The 20,068-nt window shown below is 52.2% G+C and overlaps 1 protein-coding gene across 1 annotated transcript; it reads right to left on the bottom strand.

The window, feature by feature from the left end:
- Positions 1-2,722: 2,722 nt before the first annotated feature.
- Positions 2,723-14,793, bottom strand: LOC129705287 (Wilms tumor protein 1-interacting protein-like). The gene is given in 9 exon segments (XM_055648796.1): positions 2,723-3,940; positions 4,148-4,216; positions 4,418-4,441; positions 4,443-4,470; positions 4,851-4,981; positions 5,190-5,252; positions 5,593-5,660; positions 8,454-8,555; positions 13,004-14,793. Coding segments are annotated over 9 exon segments (2,064 nt in total). The 5' UTR covers positions 14,424-14,793; the 3' UTR covers positions 2,723-3,781.
- Positions 14,794-20,068: the final 5,275 nt, after the last annotated feature.

The raw sequence follows: 20,068 nt of genomic DNA, 5'->3' as shown, positions 1-20,068 counted from the left end.
AACTCTCCTGACTGCTGCATCGTGACCTGAGTCATATAGTGTGGAAACAGGCCCAACTTACCCAAATATGTGTCATAGTACTTGCCTCAACTAAATTGGTGACCTGGTACGGCAATTCCAACACGAACGCAAGAGGCTGCAGAGAGCAGTGGACTCAGCCCGGTCCATCATGGACATCGCACTCCCCACCATTGAAAGCATCAACACCAGGCGCTGCCTCAATAAGGCTTCTCCTTCTTGCGAATGAAACATAATCCAAAGGAATAGTTAGATCTCAAGCCGGGTATTGAGCAGCCAGGTTGTTGTCTCTGGGTCAATGTCTGCCAGGCCTTGAGCTCCATTTGGTGGGTGGTAGAGCGGGCACCCAGAGATGACATGGTTGGCTGTCTGTTGTTCTGCTCCGTGTTCACAGGCTGGGCTCTGACGGAATCCCCATCTCCACATGTTGCCGTTGAATCATCCAACTCCAGTACGAAGTCTGTTGAGCTTCACCTATGCTCCTCTGGAGAGGTCAGACCCTGGACAGCTTTATCTGGTGAAGAGATGTAACTGTGTAATGGAGACACGGTTGCCTTCCATTCCTGTGACCACTTGGTGGCTATCCAGTGTGCTTTTGTTCAATAAGGCAGCATCTATCATCACAGATCTCCACCTTCCAGGTCATGCCCTCTTCTCTGGATGCTTTCAAGAGCTAGATAGGGGTCTTAAAAATAGCGGAGTCAGGGGATATGGGGAGAAGGCAGGAACGGGGTGGGGTACTGATTGGGGATGATCAGCCATGAACACGTTGAATGGTGGTGTTGGCTCGAAGGGCCGAATGGCCTACACCTGCACCTATTGTCTATAGCTACCATCAGGCAGGAGGTACAGGAGGAGCCTGAAGCCCCACACTACCAGGTTCAGGAACAGTGACTTTCCTGCAAACATCAGGTTCTTGAACCGACCCACACAACCCTAATCCCACCTCCGCAACAGAACACTACGGACCACCTCGTGCTCTACCATGGACTTGTTTCTTCCAATTGTGCTTTAAACTAATAGCTTTTTTAGCGATCTTGAGTAAAAGTGTGATTTATGTTTGATGTGTTGTCTGAGAGTGTGCGTGTGCGTGTGCGTGTGTGATTCAGCCGTGTGAACATTTTGCATTGAACCTGTACCGCACATACATGTGTATGTGAAACGTCCGTTGGGTCACATTTGGGATATAGTGTGTAGTTCTGGTCACCCCCATTACTGGATGTGGAGGCTTTGGGAAGGGTGTAGATGAGGTTTTCCAGAATGTGGTCCCGTTTAGCCGTAAGGAAAGGTTGGACAGACTGGGATTGTTTGCTCCAGAGAATACTATATGCCTCTTTACCACTCTATTCTTGTTGTGTTACCATTTTCAAGGAGCTGTGGACTTTGGACAAGATCCCTTTGTACATCAATGCCGTTATTCACTGTATAATTTCTCGATACATGACATCCCAAAGTGCACCACCTGACCCTTGCCTCATTTACACCAGGACCTTGCAGGGTGGTGATGAGGCAAGGGTCAGAGAGTCTAAGACCAACGGCCATAGCCTCAGAATAAGTGGACATGCTTTTAGAAAGGGGATAAGGAGGGATTTCTTCAGTCACAGGGTGGTGAATCTTTGGAATTCATTGCCACAGACGGCTGTGGAGGCCAAGTCAATGGATATTTTTAAGGTGGAGATTGACAGATTCTTGATTAGTACGGGTGTCAGGGGTCATGGGGGTAAAGGCAGGAGAAAGGGATCGATAGGAAAAGACAGAGCAGCCATGATTGAATGGTAGAGTAGACTTGATGATTCAAATCGACTATTTCTGCTGCTATGGCATGAACCGTCCAACTCCTGGTTTCAACACAGCAGAGAGGGATTCCATATGAAATCTGCAGTGGCTTAAAGGAACACCTTCCTCCCAGCTGGTATCACTTGTCTGAACACGCCTCACAAAAGCTGGGGTGTAGTCTGATCTTCCAACCTACCTCACCTCTTGGATTTTTTTTCCAAAGTCTGCATTTTCTCCGTGAATACAGTGGTATTTTTATCTTTGCACTTCCCATCGTACTTGTGTTTACCATGTTTGTACTCGCGTGTGGTATGATTTGGTGGGATAGCACCCAAAGTGTTTCACTGTATATCAGTACATGGCGATAATACACCAATTCACAAATCAGTTGTGATCTAACTATGACAAAACAGACTCGAGGGGAAGTGGCTGCCATGCATTCTGCACTTTCATTTCCCTGTCCCTCGGGTCCATGAAGGATCAGAGGGATGGAATATTGGCCAAACATGGGCAAATGGGGGAAAAAACCCAGTCTGAAGGTCCTGACCCAAAACGTCAAATATCCATGGTCGGCATGGACGGGTCGGGCCGAATGGCCTGTTTCACACTATAGACCTCACATGTGCCCAAAGACAGTGAAGAAAAGCAAAGTTAACTTACAAAAAAACTTTTTATTTTGAAAAAAGGCAGATTATATCTAAGGTTAAGTGACCTTTGACATTTACAAGTTTAATAATTTAGGATATTATGTGGCTTTACTTTTTCGATAAATAACTCTACGTCTCCCTCTTTAGTTTCACCGTCAGCACTGCCCCCCAGGACGGGTGAGATCGGGAGCAGGGACCCCCCACCCCCCATGGGGGTTCCTCTCTCACGCACGCCCCCCCCCCCCCCACCCATGGGTGTTGACTCCCACTTGCTCTGCTGTGCACAGGTGGGGTGGATGGGTGTCCAAGGGGCAGTGGTAGAGTGCAACACCCCCCCCCCCATCCCCACGAAGGGGGCACTCTACCGTGGGGAGGGAGGAGCAACAAGGAGAGTGGAAGGACACCACCATCTAGAGCCAGCACAAGGAGCTTGTGTGACCTGGGGAAGGAGAGAAAAGGGGGGGGGGGGGGGGGAGCAGTGGGAAAGGGTCTAGAAAGCTGAAGGAGCAGGTAGGGGGGAGGGGAGTCACTTGGAACATCGCTGGCCAGCTGGGCTGCAGGGGCAGGAGGTGGACTCTCCTCCCAACACAGAAGGTCGTCCAGGACCAGGCTGTTGGGGAAGAGTAGAGGGGGCGGGCGGGCAGTGCAGAGGGGAGACGGTGTGCTGGGGTCAGGGGTCAGTATGCAGGGGGCAAGATGGAGGGAGTCTGTCCAATAACCAGTACAGAAAAACGTACCGAATCATCCAATTAGAAAATAAGACATACATTAAAAAAAACTATTACAAAACATTACAAAGTTGGCCCCACTGCCCGTGAGGGGTGGTGCTAGGCCGCCGCTGATATCTTGCATAGTCTACACGCCTGTGAGTGGTGACGGAGGCAGAGCGAGGGTTAATGGGAAGGCATGTTAATAAGTGCAGAGGTCCCGAGGCTGGAGGTGGTCTCGTGTCCAGAGTGTGTGACGTCACATGATCCAGGGTCTGACAGGGCGGCCTTCCTCTCGACAGGGGGCAGCTTTTGGTTTTGGTCACGCAACTGATGAAGCAGGTCCTTGGTCAGAAAGCGCAGGCTGGCGAGACGGTCAGCGTCGGTCCTTGAACATGTGTGGGCGCCTCACTGGCTGGAGGTCAGACGTTGGCACCTGGTCTCTCGCTGGCTGGTAATGTCCAGGCCCCCCCCCCCCCCCCCCCCCCATTCCCTCCCCCCTGGTGGAAAGGGCAGCAGGTTTGTAGACAGTGGGCGCCACAGCACACAGGGGAGGGGGGGGGGGGGGGGGACTCACTGCAGCCGCCCACAATCCCCCCCCCCCCACCTCGGGGCCGACGCGAGGGTCTCCGGTCACAGCTCGGTGACATGAAGCTGGTAGCCAGGGGGGGGCTGTGGCTGGGTCGGGTGAGGCACGTTGATCCGACGGATGTGGCAACTATGGCACAGCAGATGCCCCTCCAGGGGGTAACAGCGACGGGCCTCTTCATCGTTCAGCTGCAGCCCACAGTCCTGGGCAAACAGAGGGTTATTAATGAGGGGGAGGTAATTAAACTGAACTAAGCTTGGCAGCCCCTCCCCTCGTGACAGGCCAGCCAAGCCCCTCCCCGGGGGCAAATTGGTTACCCCAGCCTCGCCCCACCCCACGAGCCCAGATACCGCTCCCCCACCCCCACATCACCAGCACCCTCCCCCGGGGGGAAGGGAATGTGGACTGACCTCACAGCGGTAACACTCCACATGGTAATCCTTGTCCATCGACACCACCCGGATCGTCTCCTCCGAGCCCTGGAATGGAGACATGAGCGAGGGATGTCACGGTCAGTGCCCCCCCCAACCCTACCCCAAGCCACCCCCCCACCCCCCACCCCCCCCCCCCCCCAACCCTGCTCCACCCCGTCCCCTCCCCCCCCCCCCCAACCCTACCCCAGCCCCCCCCCCCCAACCCCCCCCTCCCCCCCAACTAACCCTACCCCATCCCAGACGTACCTGTGCTGGGAGGATGGGGCGCCCCACACGACGCACACTTTGGGGCAAAGACCCTGAAACAGAGAGACCCGTCCGTCAGACCCAGAACAAGACAGAGACAGAGGCAGCTTCAGTCTGTGTAGGATAGTGTTAGTGTGTGGGGTGATCACTGGTAGATGCAGACTCGGTGGGCTGAAGAGCCTATTTCCACACTGTATCTCTTTTAGTTTAGTGATACAACATGAAAACAGGCCCTCATCCACTCCCTGCACACTAGGGACAATTTACAGAGGGGCAATTAGCCTACACAAGGGAGGTCAAGGTAGGGAGCATTGTGCTGGGGTGGGGAGGGGGCCGGGGGTGGGGAGGGGGCCGGGGGTGGGGATGGGGCGCTGGGGGTGGGGAGGGGGCCGCGGGGATGGGGGAAGGGGGCAGCAGGTTGGGGGGGCCTCACGTGTGGTAATCCTTGACGCAGTAGATGTTGTTCTCCAGGTCGACGGTGAAGGGCACTCCGTCCAGGCACTCGTTACACAGCACACAGCGGAAACAGCCTGGATGGTAGGACTTGCCCAGAGCCTGCAGGATCTGGAGACAGCACAGGGTCAGAGGCACTGCGGGGAGCAGCACACAACTCCCCTCACCCACCATCAGCTCTGCATCCCAACTACCCCCCCCCCCCTCCCCACCCCCCCTCCCATTTCCCAGCCACCGTTTGCCAACTCCCCCTCCCCGCGAGCCATCCATGCTGGGCTCTGGATTCCCGTCGCAAGCAGTTGGCGCCCCAGTTCTTTACCATCTCCATGATTAGGTGTCCACACACAAAGCACTTGTCGGCCGTCTGCTGGAAGCCCGAGTACTGAAAAACAAACGATCCCTCGTTAAAGTAAAATAAACTATGACTCATTCAATCAAACCTCACTCCACCGTCAGCCCCGAGCAGCAGAGTGTGGCAGGTGGAACCGCTACCTCACACTCACAGCGCCAGAGACCCAGGATCGACGCGGACCTCGGGTGCTGTGTGGTGTTGGCATGTTCTCCCCGTGAACCCGTGGGTTTCCTCCAGGAGAGGGGAGCAGGGATGGGGTACTCCCCCATCATCATCACCCCCCTTCCAACATTGTACGACAACGTCACTGACGGCAGCAGTCAGCGTCGCGGTGGCGAGAGAGGGGGAGTGGGATGGGCGGGGGACTCACCAAGAAGTCTTCCTCACAGTACACCTTGCCATTGACGTTGTAGAAAGCCTTGCCCCGCAACCGACGCCCTGCACAGAAACATATGGTTAGAGGCCACACACACACACACTGACACCATCAATGGTGTGACCAGGCCACACACACCGCAGGCACGCAGTCAGAGACAGACACACAGACCATCTACCCCTCACGCAGACCCAGGGGGCTGTGAAGGAGAGGTCACACCACTGACACCAACCAGATACTTGTTTTGGGCACCATGTTATAGAGAAGACATTTTCAAGTGCAGAGACGAGGATGTTGCTAGGACTCAAAGCCTGAGCTGTAGGGAGAGGTTGAGCAGGCTAGGACTTTATTCCTTGGAGCACAGGAGGATGAGATGTGATCTTGCAGAGGAATAAAATGATGAGAGGAATAGATAGGGTAAATGCACAGACTCTTGCCCAGATTAGGGGAATCAAGAAACAGAGGACAAAGGTTTAAGGTGATGGGGGAAGGATTTAATAGAAACCAGAGGAGCAACATTCTAACACAAATGGTGGCAGGTGTATGGAATGAGCTGCCGGGTGAGGTAGTTGAGGAAGGTACTGTCACAACATTTAATAAATATTTAGACAGGTACATGGATCGGATAGGTTTAGAGGGGAATGGGTCAAACGGTCAGCATTGTCTAGTTGGGCTGAAGGACCAGTCTGCAAGCTGTATGACTGTATGATTCTAATTAACAAACCACACGGATGCTAAATTATATTATGTGCATTAAATTATCGGTCCTGATTCTGGATCATGTGCAAGCTGAATAGATTAGTACAAGTTGTCATCATGCGTGGACACTGTGGGTCGAAGGGACTGTTCCTGTGCTGTTCTATGTTCTATGGAGAATTAATGAATTATCCGTTTCACCCGGGAAGGGGAAGAGAAGGGCTTTTGGTTGGAGTTGTTGGTTGGCCTCTAACAGGCTGTGCTCAGAACCTGGGCGGCTGGTGATGCCAGACGTGGTGAGCTGGTTTCATAGAGCAGGGTTCACAGACGGGAGGGGTGGAGACACAGAAACTGTTCACCCTGACCCCAGGGATGTTTGGAATTCTCCGCGGCAGGGTGATGAAGTGTTTGCGAGGCTGGCAGAGACAGGCCAAAGGCTGGGAGTCGGATGGTGGGGTCGAGGGTCAGGGGATCAGATAAGGTGGAGACCAGGTGGAGATTACAGGGTGCGTGATCCCACAGCCCGGCAGTGTACGTGCTCGATGGGCAGACTGCTGGTCTACTCCTGAACACACTAACACAACGATCCTCTCACAAGCCCAACAGAGAGCGGTGGGAACACAGTGGGTCGGGCAGCACCCATGGAGGGAATGGACACACGTTGTTTTGGGTCGGGACCATTCTTTAAATCGTAGAGGTACAATGCGTGAAACAGGCCCTTCTGCCCACCATATCCATGCTATCCCCCACACACAGAACAATTTACGATTTTTATTACAGAAGCCAATCAACTTAAAAACCTGTCCATAATTGTAGTGTGGGAGGGAACTCACGCAATCATAGGGAGAACGTTCAAACTCCGTACAGACAGTATCCGTAGTCAGGATTGAACCCGGGTTTCTGGTGTTGTGAGGCAGCAACTCTACCGCTGCGCAAATGTTCACCAGACTGAATGCCCAGGCAACCCAAAACATTGTTTGTCCATTCACCTCCACAGATGCTGCCTGACCCACTGTGTTACTCCAGAGCTTTGTATTATGCTCACGATTTTATCATCTGCTGGTTGTTGGAGATCTCACGCTAGGGTGTGGTACCGATCTTCCAATCTACCAGACATTTAGTGTTTAGACGAGTTAGAAACATAGAAAATAGGTGCAGGAGTAGGCCATTTGGCCCTTCGAGCCTGCACCGCCATTCAATATGATCATGGCTGATCATCCAACTCAGTATCCTGTACCTGCCTTCTCTCCATACCCCCTGATCACTTTAGCCACAAGGGCCACATCCAACTCCCTCTTAAATATAGCCAAGGAACTGGCCTCAACTACCTTCTGTGGCCGAGAATTCCAGAGATTCACCACTCTGTGTGTGAAAAATGTTTTCCTCTTCTCGGTCCTAAAAGATTTCCCCCTTATCCTTAAACTGTGACCCCTTGTTCTGGACTTCCCCAACATCGGCAACAATTTTCCTGCATCTAGCCTGTCCAACCCCTTAAGAATTTTGTACGTTTCTATAAGATCCCCCTCAATCTTCTAAATTCTAGCGAGTACAAGCTGAGTCTATCCAGTCTTTCTTCATATGAAAGTCCTGACATCCCAGGAATCAGTCTGGTGAACCTCCTCTGTACTCTCTCTATGGCAAGAATGTCCTTCCTCAGATTAGGAGACCAAAACTGTATGCAATACTCCAGGTGTGGTCGCACCAAGACCCTGTGCAACTGCAGTAGAACCTCCCTGCTCCTATACTCAACTGCTTTTGCTATGAAAAAGTTGAGACCTAACTGAAACTTATAGAATAGTGAAAGGCCTGGATATAGTGAATGTGGGGAGGATGATTCCACTAGTGGGAGAGTCTAAGACCAGAGGTCATAGCCCAAGTCCATACCTTTAGAAAGGAGATTAGGAAGAATTTATTTAGCTAGAGGATGTCAAATCTGTGGAATTCATTGCCACAGATGGCTGTGGAGTCCAGATCAATAGATATTTTTAAAGCAGAGATTGACAAGTTCTTGATTAGGAAGGGTGTCGAGGGTTATGGGGCAAAGGCAGGAAAATGGAGTTGAGAGGGAAAGATAGATCAGCCATGATTGAATGTCAGTGTAGACTTGATGGGGCAAACGGCCTGTTTCAGCTCCTTTGACTTACGAAGTCATGACTCACCACAGGAGCAACAGATGAAGCAGTTGGTGTGGTAGAGATTGCCCATGGCCTGGCATGCCTGACTGGCACCGTACACCCCCTTCCGGCACTTCACACAGATACCTGCGGACCAGAGAACAGACAGCACTAACGGCTTAGTTTAGTTCATAGATACAGCATAGAAACATTCCCTGCGGCTCACTGAGTCCGTGCTGACTATCAATCACCCGTTCACACCAGTTCTATATATCCTGCTCTCTCATCCATCCACGTGCATCATTACTATAAACCAGGATTTTACTGGATTGTATGCAAAACTAAAATTGTCACTGTCCCATGGCACATAGCACGTGTGACTGTAGAGTCTCATCACTTGTTTTTTAAAAACATCCAGAGGGTGTTGGGTGCCTGGAATATGCTGCTGGTGGAGGCAGATATGATGGTGGCATTTAAGGGCTTTTTAGATAAGTACAGGGATACGTATGAAATGCCCACTATACCATCGGTTTCAGTGTCTCCGGCAAATGTACAAATCAGGCCATTAACTTCCAAATCAATATCTCATGGATGTGAAAGGTCACGGGAAGAAGGCAGGAGAATGGCATTGAGAGGGAAAGATAGATCTGCCATGGTCAAGAGTATTTGTCATATGCCCCGAAACAGAACAGTTAAATTCCGTGGCGCAGTGATCAAGTTACTGCTGTAAGACACCAGAGACCCGGCTTTGATCCTGACCATGGGTGATGTCTGTACAAAAGGTGCACATCCTCGCTATGATCATGTGGGTTTTCAATACTCCAGGTGCTTCAGTTTCCTCCCCTACTCCAAAGACGTACAGGTTTGTAGGTTAATTGGCTTCTATAAAATTGTAAATTGTCCCTAGTGTGTGGAATAGTGTTAGTGCGATCACTGGTCACCACAGACTTTGGTGGGCCAAAGAGCCTGTTTCCGAGCTGTATCTCTAGGGACTAAAAACTCCAGCAAGCAGCTCCCACTTGCACCCAAGTTTGCTGATTCAATCCGTTCTCAAACATCACTGCTCACTGTCCAGGAGACGCTGTGGCCAAAGCCAGCCCACTTCTCAGGGTGGGGTGATGGGTGGTGGGGAGATCTCCCTCTTCCCCCCCCCCCCCCCCAGCCCCCCATGTGACACCACCAGGATGGTGTTGAGTTCAGTTTATTGTCACATGCGCTAAGGTACAGTGGAAAACTTTTGTTGCGTGCTAACCAGTTAGTGGAAAGAGACTATACTTGATTACAATCGAGACGGGTGGAATAGCCCAATCTGCCCATTCCCCAAGGCTCCAACACAGGGCCAACTCCTCCACGCTGACCAACATGCCTGCCTGTCTTTGGCCCGTATCCCTCTAAACATTTCCTGTCCAAATGGCTTTTTAAATGTTGTTATAGTAACTGCCTCAATTACCTCCTCTGGCAGCTCATTCCGTACACCCACCATTCCTGTGTGAAAATGTTACCGCTCGGGTTCATATTAAATCTTTCCCCTCTCACATTACACCCATATCCTCTAGTTCTTGATTCCACTACCAAGGGGAAAAGACACTGCATTCACCCTACCTATTCCCCTCATGATCTCATATACTTCTATAAGATCACCCCTCAGCCTCCTGCGCTCCAAGGAATAGAGTCCCAGCCTGCCCAACCTCACCCGGCAGGTCAGGCCCTCCTGGCAACATCCCTGCACCTCTTCCAGCTTAATGGCTTCCTTCTATAGGAGGGCGCGCAAAGCTGAACACGATACTCTAAAAAACATGTCTCACAATACGTCTGATGAAATGCCCTAAACCGAAATGTCATCCATCCTTTTTATCTAGAGATATTGCCTGACCTGCTGAGTTACTCCAGCATTTTGTCTTATCTTCTACAATACCTTAAACATGGCCTCACCTACATCTTGTACATCTACAACATAACATCACAACTTCAATACTCAATTCCCTGACGGATGAAAGACTTTGTGCCAAATGCTCTTTTCATTCCTCCGTCTGTTGCGACACCACTTTCAGGTAATGATGTCCCTGCATCCCCCTGCCACCAAGAGAGAGGGTGTTGTCTGGAAATATCACAACCTGAAGCCTGGGACTGAGGTGCTGTGAAAATAAATCCTGACTCAGGGCTGTGGGAATCCAAAAGAGACTGAAATTTTGCTTTCACATCGAGGGCTTGTGTGGGATTTCCCACGGACAGCAACACTCTCCAGGGAGTGGGCTGGGAGAGCTTGCAGACTGCACATGCATTCCTTCCCACAGAGCACTTTGTTTACAAAACTCTCTCTCTCTCTCTCTCTGAGCTTCATACAAACTGTCGGCCCCACACCACCGCACGGCACAGACTCTCAACAACCCGGCAACCAATACAACCCAGAGACCCCGCTCCCACCCATCCTCCGGAAAGCAGCCAACAGAATGAAGGACCACTCACACCCTGTGTCTGATGAAGGGTCATCACCTATCCATGTTCTCCAGAGATGCTGCCTGAACCACCGAGTTACTCCAACACTATGTGTCCTCTTGCGTATTATCCAGCATCTGCAGTTTTTCATTTCTACCATTTATACCCTGGTCATTCCTTCTTCCTCCCACTCCCGTCGGGCAAAGACATAAGAGCATGAAAGTGCACACCACCAGATTCAGGAACAGCTTCTTCCTCTCTGTTATTGGTCCTCTGAATGGTCCTCTCATAAGCTACGTAATTCCGATCTTCCAGCCTACCTCACTGCAGTCCTCGCACTCTCTATTCGTACTTTCTCTGTAACAGTAAGGCTACAATGCTGTAACACTGTATCTTTCTCCACTCTGGTATTTTCCTCTTTGCACTACCTGTTGTACTTGTGTTTGGTTTGATTGCACTCGTGTACAGTATGATTTGATTGCAATAGCACATCAAGTTTTTCCACTGTATCGCCGTGCATGTAACAATAATAAATCTGTACCAAATCTCCACACAGCACCCCTCGTCACTGCTGCTCTCCAATAATCTCCCCAACCCCACAATGGGAAGAGAGAGTGGAGTTAGCTGGGTCCTTCACGGAGGGTTCTGTATATTTTCTAGCCAGGAGTTAGGCTCCAGAAGACCAGACATTAGGTTTGTGTTTATTATTGTTACATATACATGTACAAGTAAAGTGAAAAGCTTGGTTTTGCATGCTATCCAAAAAAAAATCAGATAATACTGAACATAACTGCAATCACGTCAACTTCAAGTACAACAGGTAGAGCAAAGGGGAAGGTACAGAGTGCAGAATATAGTTCGCGGTATTGTAGTGGATCAGTTCCACAGACAAAGTCAAATGCCCTCAATGGGGTAGAGATGAATCGGAAAGTACCCTAGCTTATGGAAGGAACATTCAGAAGCCTGATTACAGAGGGGAAGAGGCTGTTCCTGTGTCTGGTGGTGTGTACTTTCAAGCATCTGTACCTTGTGCCAGACGGGAGTGGGGAGAAGAAGGAATGACTGAGGTGGGTCAAGTCTTTGATTATGTTGGCTGCTTTCCTGAAACAATGGCGTCGATGGTGGGGAGTCTGGTCTGTATGATGGACTGGGCTACATCTACAACTGTCTGTAACTTCTTGTGGTCGTGGGCAAAGCTGTTCCCAAACCAAGATGTGATGCATCCCGACAGTATGCTTTCTACATTGCATCTGTGGACGATTTTAGAGTCTGCAGATACGTGCGAAACATCCTCAGTGTCCTCGGGTGTGCCATTAGCCAGGTTTAATCTGGACTAGTGCAAGGTGATGCATTTTAAAAGGGACATACCGGAGGAAAGTGGGTGCATTTACATTCCTCCAGTCATCTGCTTCCTCTGAAGAAGAATCCTGACCCAAATTTGAAAACCTCTCTCATGGTCCCAACATCCCCCCCCACGCCCCCGAAGGGGCTTGGATACATCTAGCCTTGGATACATCAAGTCTTAGTGATCTGTACAACTTTACAGCAGCTCTGACATCTGGCACCTCCTCCTCTCCAATGCCCACACGCTGGTGTCCATCTGAAGACTGTGTTTCTCCGGTTGCATTGCAGACTTTTTGGTTTAGCATTATGGGTTATTGATTTACTGTGACTGACTATTATATACATATTTTCCGTTATTGCATTAATAGGCCTCTAAACCTTAGATTTGAGACACAGCACGGAAACAGGCCCTTCGGCCCACCGAGTCCGTGCGGACCTGCAATCACCTTGTACACGAGCACTATCCTGCACACTAGGGACAATTTACACTTCACAGAAGCCAATTAACCTACAAACCCGCACGTCTTTGGAACGTGGGACCCAGATCACGTGTGCCTGTGCCCGGTCCATACCCGATCTGACTACCGGCCGGGCATCACGACAATCATCATGAACACCCCACACACCCCTCCCGCACTGTGCCGCCCAAATCAACCTGCCTGCAATGCTGCTGCCAGCACGATAACTGTACCTCACCGCGTAGATGACAATACACCACCCTGCTGCACTCCCGGGCCAGGCCCGTCCCCACCTGTACTGTACCCCACTGTTACACAGCAACAGACACGTCCCGGGACCGGAGACCGGCACCTTACCGAAGTAATCCTTTTTAACGTGCAGTTCCAGCTCCTTCTCCAGCTCCCGGGTGAGCGCTTCAAGACGCTTCTCGGCCTGGCTCGGCCCGCTGTCCCGGCACGGCGTCACCTGGTAAGGCAGCCTGATCTTGTGCGCTGCGGCCGGACCTTTACCCGGGCTGTAACCGTATGGATGGACGGATGCGGCCTCGGGGAGCGGGCCGGCCGCCTGTCGCTGGTAGCAGCACGTCTCGCCGGCGCAGGGCGGCTGGATGTCGGGGCCGGTGTAGGCCTCCGGGAGGCCGGGCGGCGGCGGCGAGGGCAGCTGCAGGTCGGGGTAAGCGGCGCTGATGGAGCCGCGGGAGCTGTGGCTGGAGATGCTGCTACGGGCACTGGGGCCCGAGCCGTCGGCGTCGGCCTGCGGGAAGCGGCCGTCCGAGTAGCTGGATCGCGGGCTGACATGCCGCTGGTCGTAGCCCATGCTGATGCCACTGGTGCGGTTACTGCTGGGCCGGCTGCTGCCGCTGCCGCCGCCGCCCTCGTTCAGGCTGGCCCGCGGGCTCGAGTGCTTGCTGGTGTCGCTCGCCGTGCTGGCGTAGCTGGAGCGGGAGCTGAGGCCGCCGCCCTCGTAGCCGGCCAGGCTGGTCCGCGGGCTCGGGTACTTGTCGTGGGCCGCCAGCACCAGGCTGGAGCGGGGGCTGGGGTGAAGGCTGGAGCGGGGGCTGGGGTGAAGGCTGGAGCGGGGGCTGGGCTGTTTGCTGCTCTGCTCCTGCGTGGAGTTGGAGGAAGACGAGGAGGCGGAGGCCAGGCTGGAGCGGGGACTGGACACATTGTTACCGCCGCCGCGGCCGCTCGATACGTTGTTGCCGCCTCTGGGAGCCGACACGTTGTTGCTTCTAGGAGCCGACACACTGTTGCCTCTGGCGGCCGCCGCCGCGCTGGCGCCGGGGAAGAGCGTGTAGCCCGCTCCGTGCCGCCCGCAGGCCGGGCCCGCCTCCCAGTACAGCACCCCGCCGCTAAAGCGCCGGTTCTCCGCGCCGTAAGCCGTCCCCGGGCCCTTCAGGTAGCAGCCTGGTGGCTCGGGCTCGCCGCCCAGCTCCCCCCGATGCGCCGCCGCCTCCGTCCCGCCGCGGTTCCCGTTGCCAGCCCGGGGCGCTGCTGAGAGTTTGCAGTAAGTTCCCAGGCCGCGGTCGTGGGGCTCTCCGCAGGCCCCGGTGCCGTTCATCCTGCCCGCCGCCGCCTCCGGCACTTGCAGCGGCAGGACGTGGTGCGGGGGTCCGGGCATCATCTGCAGCAGGAATGTCCGCTTTGTCTCTTCCAGCCCGGGGCCACAGAGCAGTTCCCGCCGCCCGCGGTATGGGCCGTCGCTGGCCGGCTCGTACAGAGACAAGTCCTGCAGGAAGGTCGCCTGCACGGCCAGCTCGTCCTCGTATTTAGACATGGTCCGCAGCCGCCATGGAAGGTATCCGAGCGGAACTCCGTGCGAGCAGCGCTAGCGCGGCATCTTGCAGTCTGTGTCTGCACCGTCCCGTCCCGCAGCGCCTCGCTTTGTTCTGCAGTGTGTTGTCTATTTCATAAACCGTGCAGCGGCCGCCTCTCCCTCACCCGCTCCCACATGCTGCATTTTATTCTTTGCATTTGCAGTGTGTAAGCGGCAACCATTCTCCCCTCTCCCTCTCTCTCTCTCCCCCTCCCCCGGGAAGCCAAGCGAAGCCCCGGCCGTGCGCGCGCCCGGGCCGCAGCACCCCGTGACGTGCACGCGCGGCGGAGGCCCGCTCCCCGTCGCCCGGGCTCGGTCCGCACAGAGAGGCGTCGGCGGCCTGCCCGGGGTCGCTCCCTGCCGCGGCCCGCTCGGGGGCAGGGGAGAGGAGGGTTGGCGGGGCGGGAGGAGGTGCGGTGAACCCGGACTCTACCCCTTCCCCTCCGCTGTGCACTCTTTGACCGGCTGTGGAATGCGCGCAGGGGCACGGCCCTGGGGGGAGCGATGAGGCCGCCAGGAATGTGCTGGTGCCCGCGCCGAACAATGAGGCGCGCCGGGCGGGGGAGAGGGAGATGGTGAAAGAGAGAGGGAGAGGGAAGGGAGGGACGGGGAAAGATAGGGATGGGGAGAAGGGAGGGAATGGGGGAGGGGGAGGTGGGGAAGAAGGGAAAGGTGAAGGGAAAGGTGAAAAGGAGGGATGCAGGGAGAGAGCGAGAAATAGTGTGTTGGAGAGGGGCTGGAGATAACAATGAGGGAGGGGGAGAGGCAAGGCGATGGGTACAAATATGCTGCTTCTGTGTTTGTGGACCCAGGGCGACGGGACAGACGCAGGGGCTTTCAAACACCTCTCATAAAGTACCAGAGAATAACGAGCAAGGATGTTGCCACGACTCGAGAGCATGGACTACAGGAAGAGGTTGGGCAGGCTGAGTTTATTGCTTGGAGCGCTGGAGGATGAGGAGAGATTTTATAGGTAGACAAAAATGCTGGAGAAACTCAGCGGGTGGAGCAGCATCATGGAGCGAAGGGAATAGGCAACGTTTCGGGCCGAAACCGGTCTGAAGAAGGGTTTCGGCCTGAAACGTTGCCTATTTCCTTCGCTCCATAGATGCTGCTGCACCCGCTGAGTTTCTCCAGCATTTATGTCTACCTTCGATTTTCCAGCATCTGCAGTTCATTCTTAAACACATGGGTGATTTTATAGATGTGAATACGATCACGAGGAGAATAGATAGGGTGAATGCATTGAGTCTTCCTTAGAGTTGGGGAATCAAAAATTAGACGACATGGGTTTAAGGTCAGAGAGGAAAAAATGTAATGGGAACCTGAGGGGCAACATTTTTACAGTTAAATGAAATGAGCTGCCTGGAGAAGTAGTTGAGGCAGGTAATGACGCATTTAAAAGATATCTGGTCAGATACATGGATAGGTGAAGGCTTGGAGGGATATGGACCAAACACGGGTGCGGCTGGCTCAAGAGTCAAGAATGTGTTATTATCATATGTCCCAGATAGAACAATTAAATTGTTACTTGGTCAGGCCATATGGTCAACATGGACGAGTTGGGCCGAAGGGCCTGTTTCCGTGCCGATTGACCGGTAGAATCTGAAGGAGGGTCCCAACCTGAAACGTCGCCCCTCCATTCCCTCTACAGATGCTGCCTGGCCCGCTGAGTTCCTCTAGCATTGCGTTTTGCTCTAGATTCCAGCGCATGCAGTCCCTTGTGTCTTTGAGGACGGGGCGTGTCGGTCAGCAGGTGAGCAGCTGGATTGGGGGGGGGGGGGGGGGACGTCGCAAAAGCTGGAGTAACTCAGCGGGACAGGCAGCATCTCTGGAGAAAAGGAATGGGTGACGTTTCTGGTCAAGGCCAGTTTATTGTCACATGTACCAAATAAGGTACAGTCAAATACAGTGAAAAGCCTGGGCAGCTCCCGGGCTCTGGAACTCCCTCCCCCAACTCATCCGCAATTCCGTGCCCCTCACCATCTTCCAGTCCCGCCTCAAGACCCATCTCTTCACCTCTGCCTATCCTTAGCCCCACGTCCCCCGCCCTTTTCATCTGTGCATTAATTGCCTCATATTGTGTTTTGAATTGAATTCTGTCTTTACTTTGTGTACTAGTCATGTCTCTACTATTTATTTCAGTCCCCTTACATGTTTTTCCTCTACCTGCTAATTTTTTGTAAGGTGTCCTTGAGACTCTTGAAAGGCGCCCATAAATAAAATGTATTATTATTATTATTAAATTCACGTTACCATACAAGAGTCAAGAGAGTTTATGGTCGAGACCATTCTTCAGATTGAAACGTCACCTATTCCTTCTCACCAGAGATGCTGCCTGTCCCGCTGTCCCTTCTAACCACAGTATCTAAAGTGTCAGTGACACTAACAGGCGGAGATACAGGCGGGGGTGGTGTGTCTGAGATTCAGGCTGCGAGAATCACAGCGAGACGTTCAGTAACCTGAAGAACGAGAAACAGACTTGATCACAGCCATGGCCAAAGTTCCACACTGTCGGACAAATCATGGACGTTACATATTACTGGAAAATAAAGTCATTGCAGAGATGAGAACAATCCCGGAGAGTGAGGTGATACACTGACAAACCCAACACTGGTGTGTGGAGGGTCCTTGTGTCATAAGTGATAGGAAGAGGAGGCCATTTAGCCCGTCGTTCATCTTCTACATGTCCAATCCCTTCATTCCCACGATTCCTTTAATATCCAGAAGCCTCCCCACTTCGAGTGGATTCAATCCTGAACTTGCACTTGTTGGAGAACCGTGAGGACGTCGCCTCGCCGTATCTTCCAGAGGCTGCCGGACCCGCTGGGTGAAGGGCCCGTTTCCCTCCTGTGTGGCTCTATGACCCGCTGAGTTCGTCCAGCACTTTGTGGTTTACGTAAAATTCCATAATCTACAGTTCCTACATCCCCCTTTCCCAGAGTAAGGAAATCAAGAACCACAGAAAGTAGGTTCATGGTGATCGGCGAAAGATTTACTAGGAACCTGAGGGGCAACTTTTTCACACAGCGTGTGGTGGGTGTATGGAACGAGCTGCATGAGGAGGTAGTTGAAGCAGGTACTATCGTAATATTTAACAAACATTTAGACAGGTACATGGATAGGGGAGGTTTAGAGGGATGTGGGCAAACGCAAGCAGGTACAAAGATAATAATGCTCAATGATCTTTGAGCAGGTGGGACTAGGGTAGATGGGACATTTTGGTCGTAGTAGTCAAGTTGGGCCGAAGGGCCTGTTTCCACGCTGTATGTCTAACTGTCGCTGACTGGCCTGTGTAGCTGAAGCGTTTGCTGATGTATGGTGTCTGTATAACGTACAGGGAGACATGAATCACCCGCTCCAACCTCTGCTGTAACTTGAATAATAAACCCTGTTCACGTGGCTGTTTAGTTTTAGAGATACAGCGCGGAAACAGGCCCTTCGGCCCACAGAGTCCGCACCGACCAACGATCACCCCGTACACTGTCACCATCCTACACACTAGCGACAAATTACAATTTTACCAAAGCCAAACCTGCATGTCTCTACAGTGTGGGAGAAACCCCCCAGGGAGAATTTACAAACTCCGTATATAGACAGCACTCGAGGTCTCTGGCGCTGATGCAGCACATCTACCACTGTGCCGAAATGATATAGCACTTGTTATCCCTTGTATTACCTGCAAAGCCGGTGCCAAATGTAAACGTTGAAAGGAAATACGTCTATACGTTTTACAAAGAAGCATTAATAGATGGCTTCCCCGGAACATTTTCCGAATGGTTTATTTTATTCACGTCCTTTCAATGTATTGGATTACCGAATGCTAATTCACCCTTCCTCATTCTTGCAATCAAAGTTTGAGCTGGACAAAGCCGTGGATTCGCGTCTGCCGCTTCGGGAGAAGGTGTAAATTACGCAGTAAAACGAGCCTGTAGCAGCGTGGTGATCTGGCCTCCCACGGCCGGCGGATACCTGTTCAATCCCGGAAGCTCCCGGTCAATGGTGGGACCGTCACTCAGTCTCCTACTTATCCCAATCACTGGCATAAAACAGGCCTTTCAGCCCAACCCCACTAATGCTGATCAAGTTGCCTATCCAAGCTAAACCATAAAACATGGGAGCAAAATCAGGCCATTCGGCCCATCGAGTCTACTCCGTCATTCAATCATGGCTGATCCGTCTTCCCCCCTCAACCGCATTCTCCCGCCTTCACCACCCTCTGGCTAAAGACATTCCTCCTCATCACTATGCTAAAGATACGTCCTTTTATTCTGGTCTTCTCCTCATCCACTCTATCCAGGCCTTTCACTATTTAGGTTTCAATGAGATCATCCCGGGGATCATTCTTGTAAACCTCCTCTCGACCCTCTTCAATGCCAGCGCATCCTTCCTCAGATATGGGACCCAAAACTGCTCCTACTTATAAGGTCATAAGTGATGAGAGAAGAATTAGGCAATTCAGCCATCACGTCTACTGCACCATTCAATCATGGCAGATCTATCTTTCCCTCCTAATCCCATTCTCCTGCTTCTCCCCATAACCCAACAGCCAGGATTTTGAACTCGCAACAATGAAAGGAACAGAAGTATGTTCCCGATAAGGAATGAGGGATGACAAAGAGCCTCAGTGGGGATTCACCTGTGCCCTCAGCCATCACTTAATGCCACAGGTTTGGGATGAACTGATGTGCAGAGGTAGAGTTACAGCAGGCAAACAGGCCCTTTGACCCACCTTCAACATAGAAAGCATTCTGTCAGTTGACATCACCGCTTGGTTTGGGAACAACTCTGCCCAAGACCGCAACAAATTGCAGAGTGGTGTATAGTTCCTAGTCCATCACATAGACCAGACTCCCCATCATTGACTCCATCTACACTTCATGCTGCCTCAGGAAAGCAGCAAACATAATCAAAGACTTGTTGAATCTCAGTCATTCGTTCTCCCTGGACTCATCCTGAAAAAGGTACAGAAGAAAGTGCGCTTCACCAGACTCAAGAACAGCTTCTTTGCCTCTATTATCAAACTTCTGAACGGTCCCCTCTACCCCATTGGAGACATTGGACTTTGTCTCTGGAACTGATGCGCTACAATGCTGAAAACTATATTCCACACTCTAACTTCTCCTTTGCTCTACCTATCGTACCCGAGTTTGACTTGATTGTATTTATTTATCAGAGCTGACTGGATAGCATGCAAAACATCTTTTCACTACCTCGGTCCACATGACGTTAATAAAGCTGACCATCAACCGTTCATTTACACTAATCTAATCCAACTTTAGTCTCTCTACATTATCAATTCCCCCCAGATTCTACACAACCTACACACTAGGGGCAATTTACAATGCCAATTAATCCACAAATCCTCATGTCTTTGAGGTGTGGGAGGAAGCCTGAGCACCCAGACAAACCCACCTGGTCACAGGGAGAACGTGCAAACGCCACACAGACAGCACCCAAACTCAGGATCGACCCTGGGTGTCTGATTCAGAGACTGTCAGTCCAGTCATTGGAACATCCGTTCCCACCACCAGCGTGTACAAGTACTGCAGCCACTCACCCATCTGCCAACCCAACCTATATCACTTAACTGGCCATTTCCCACC

This window comes from Leucoraja erinacea, chromosome 17 (genome assembly GCF_028641065.1).
Source record: "Leucoraja erinacea ecotype New England chromosome 17, Leri_hhj_1, whole genome shotgun sequence".
NCBI lineage: Eukaryota > Metazoa > Chordata > Chondrichthyes > Rajiformes > Rajidae > Leucoraja > Leucoraja erinaceus.
This window is presented reverse-complemented; position numbering and strand designations above follow the sequence as displayed.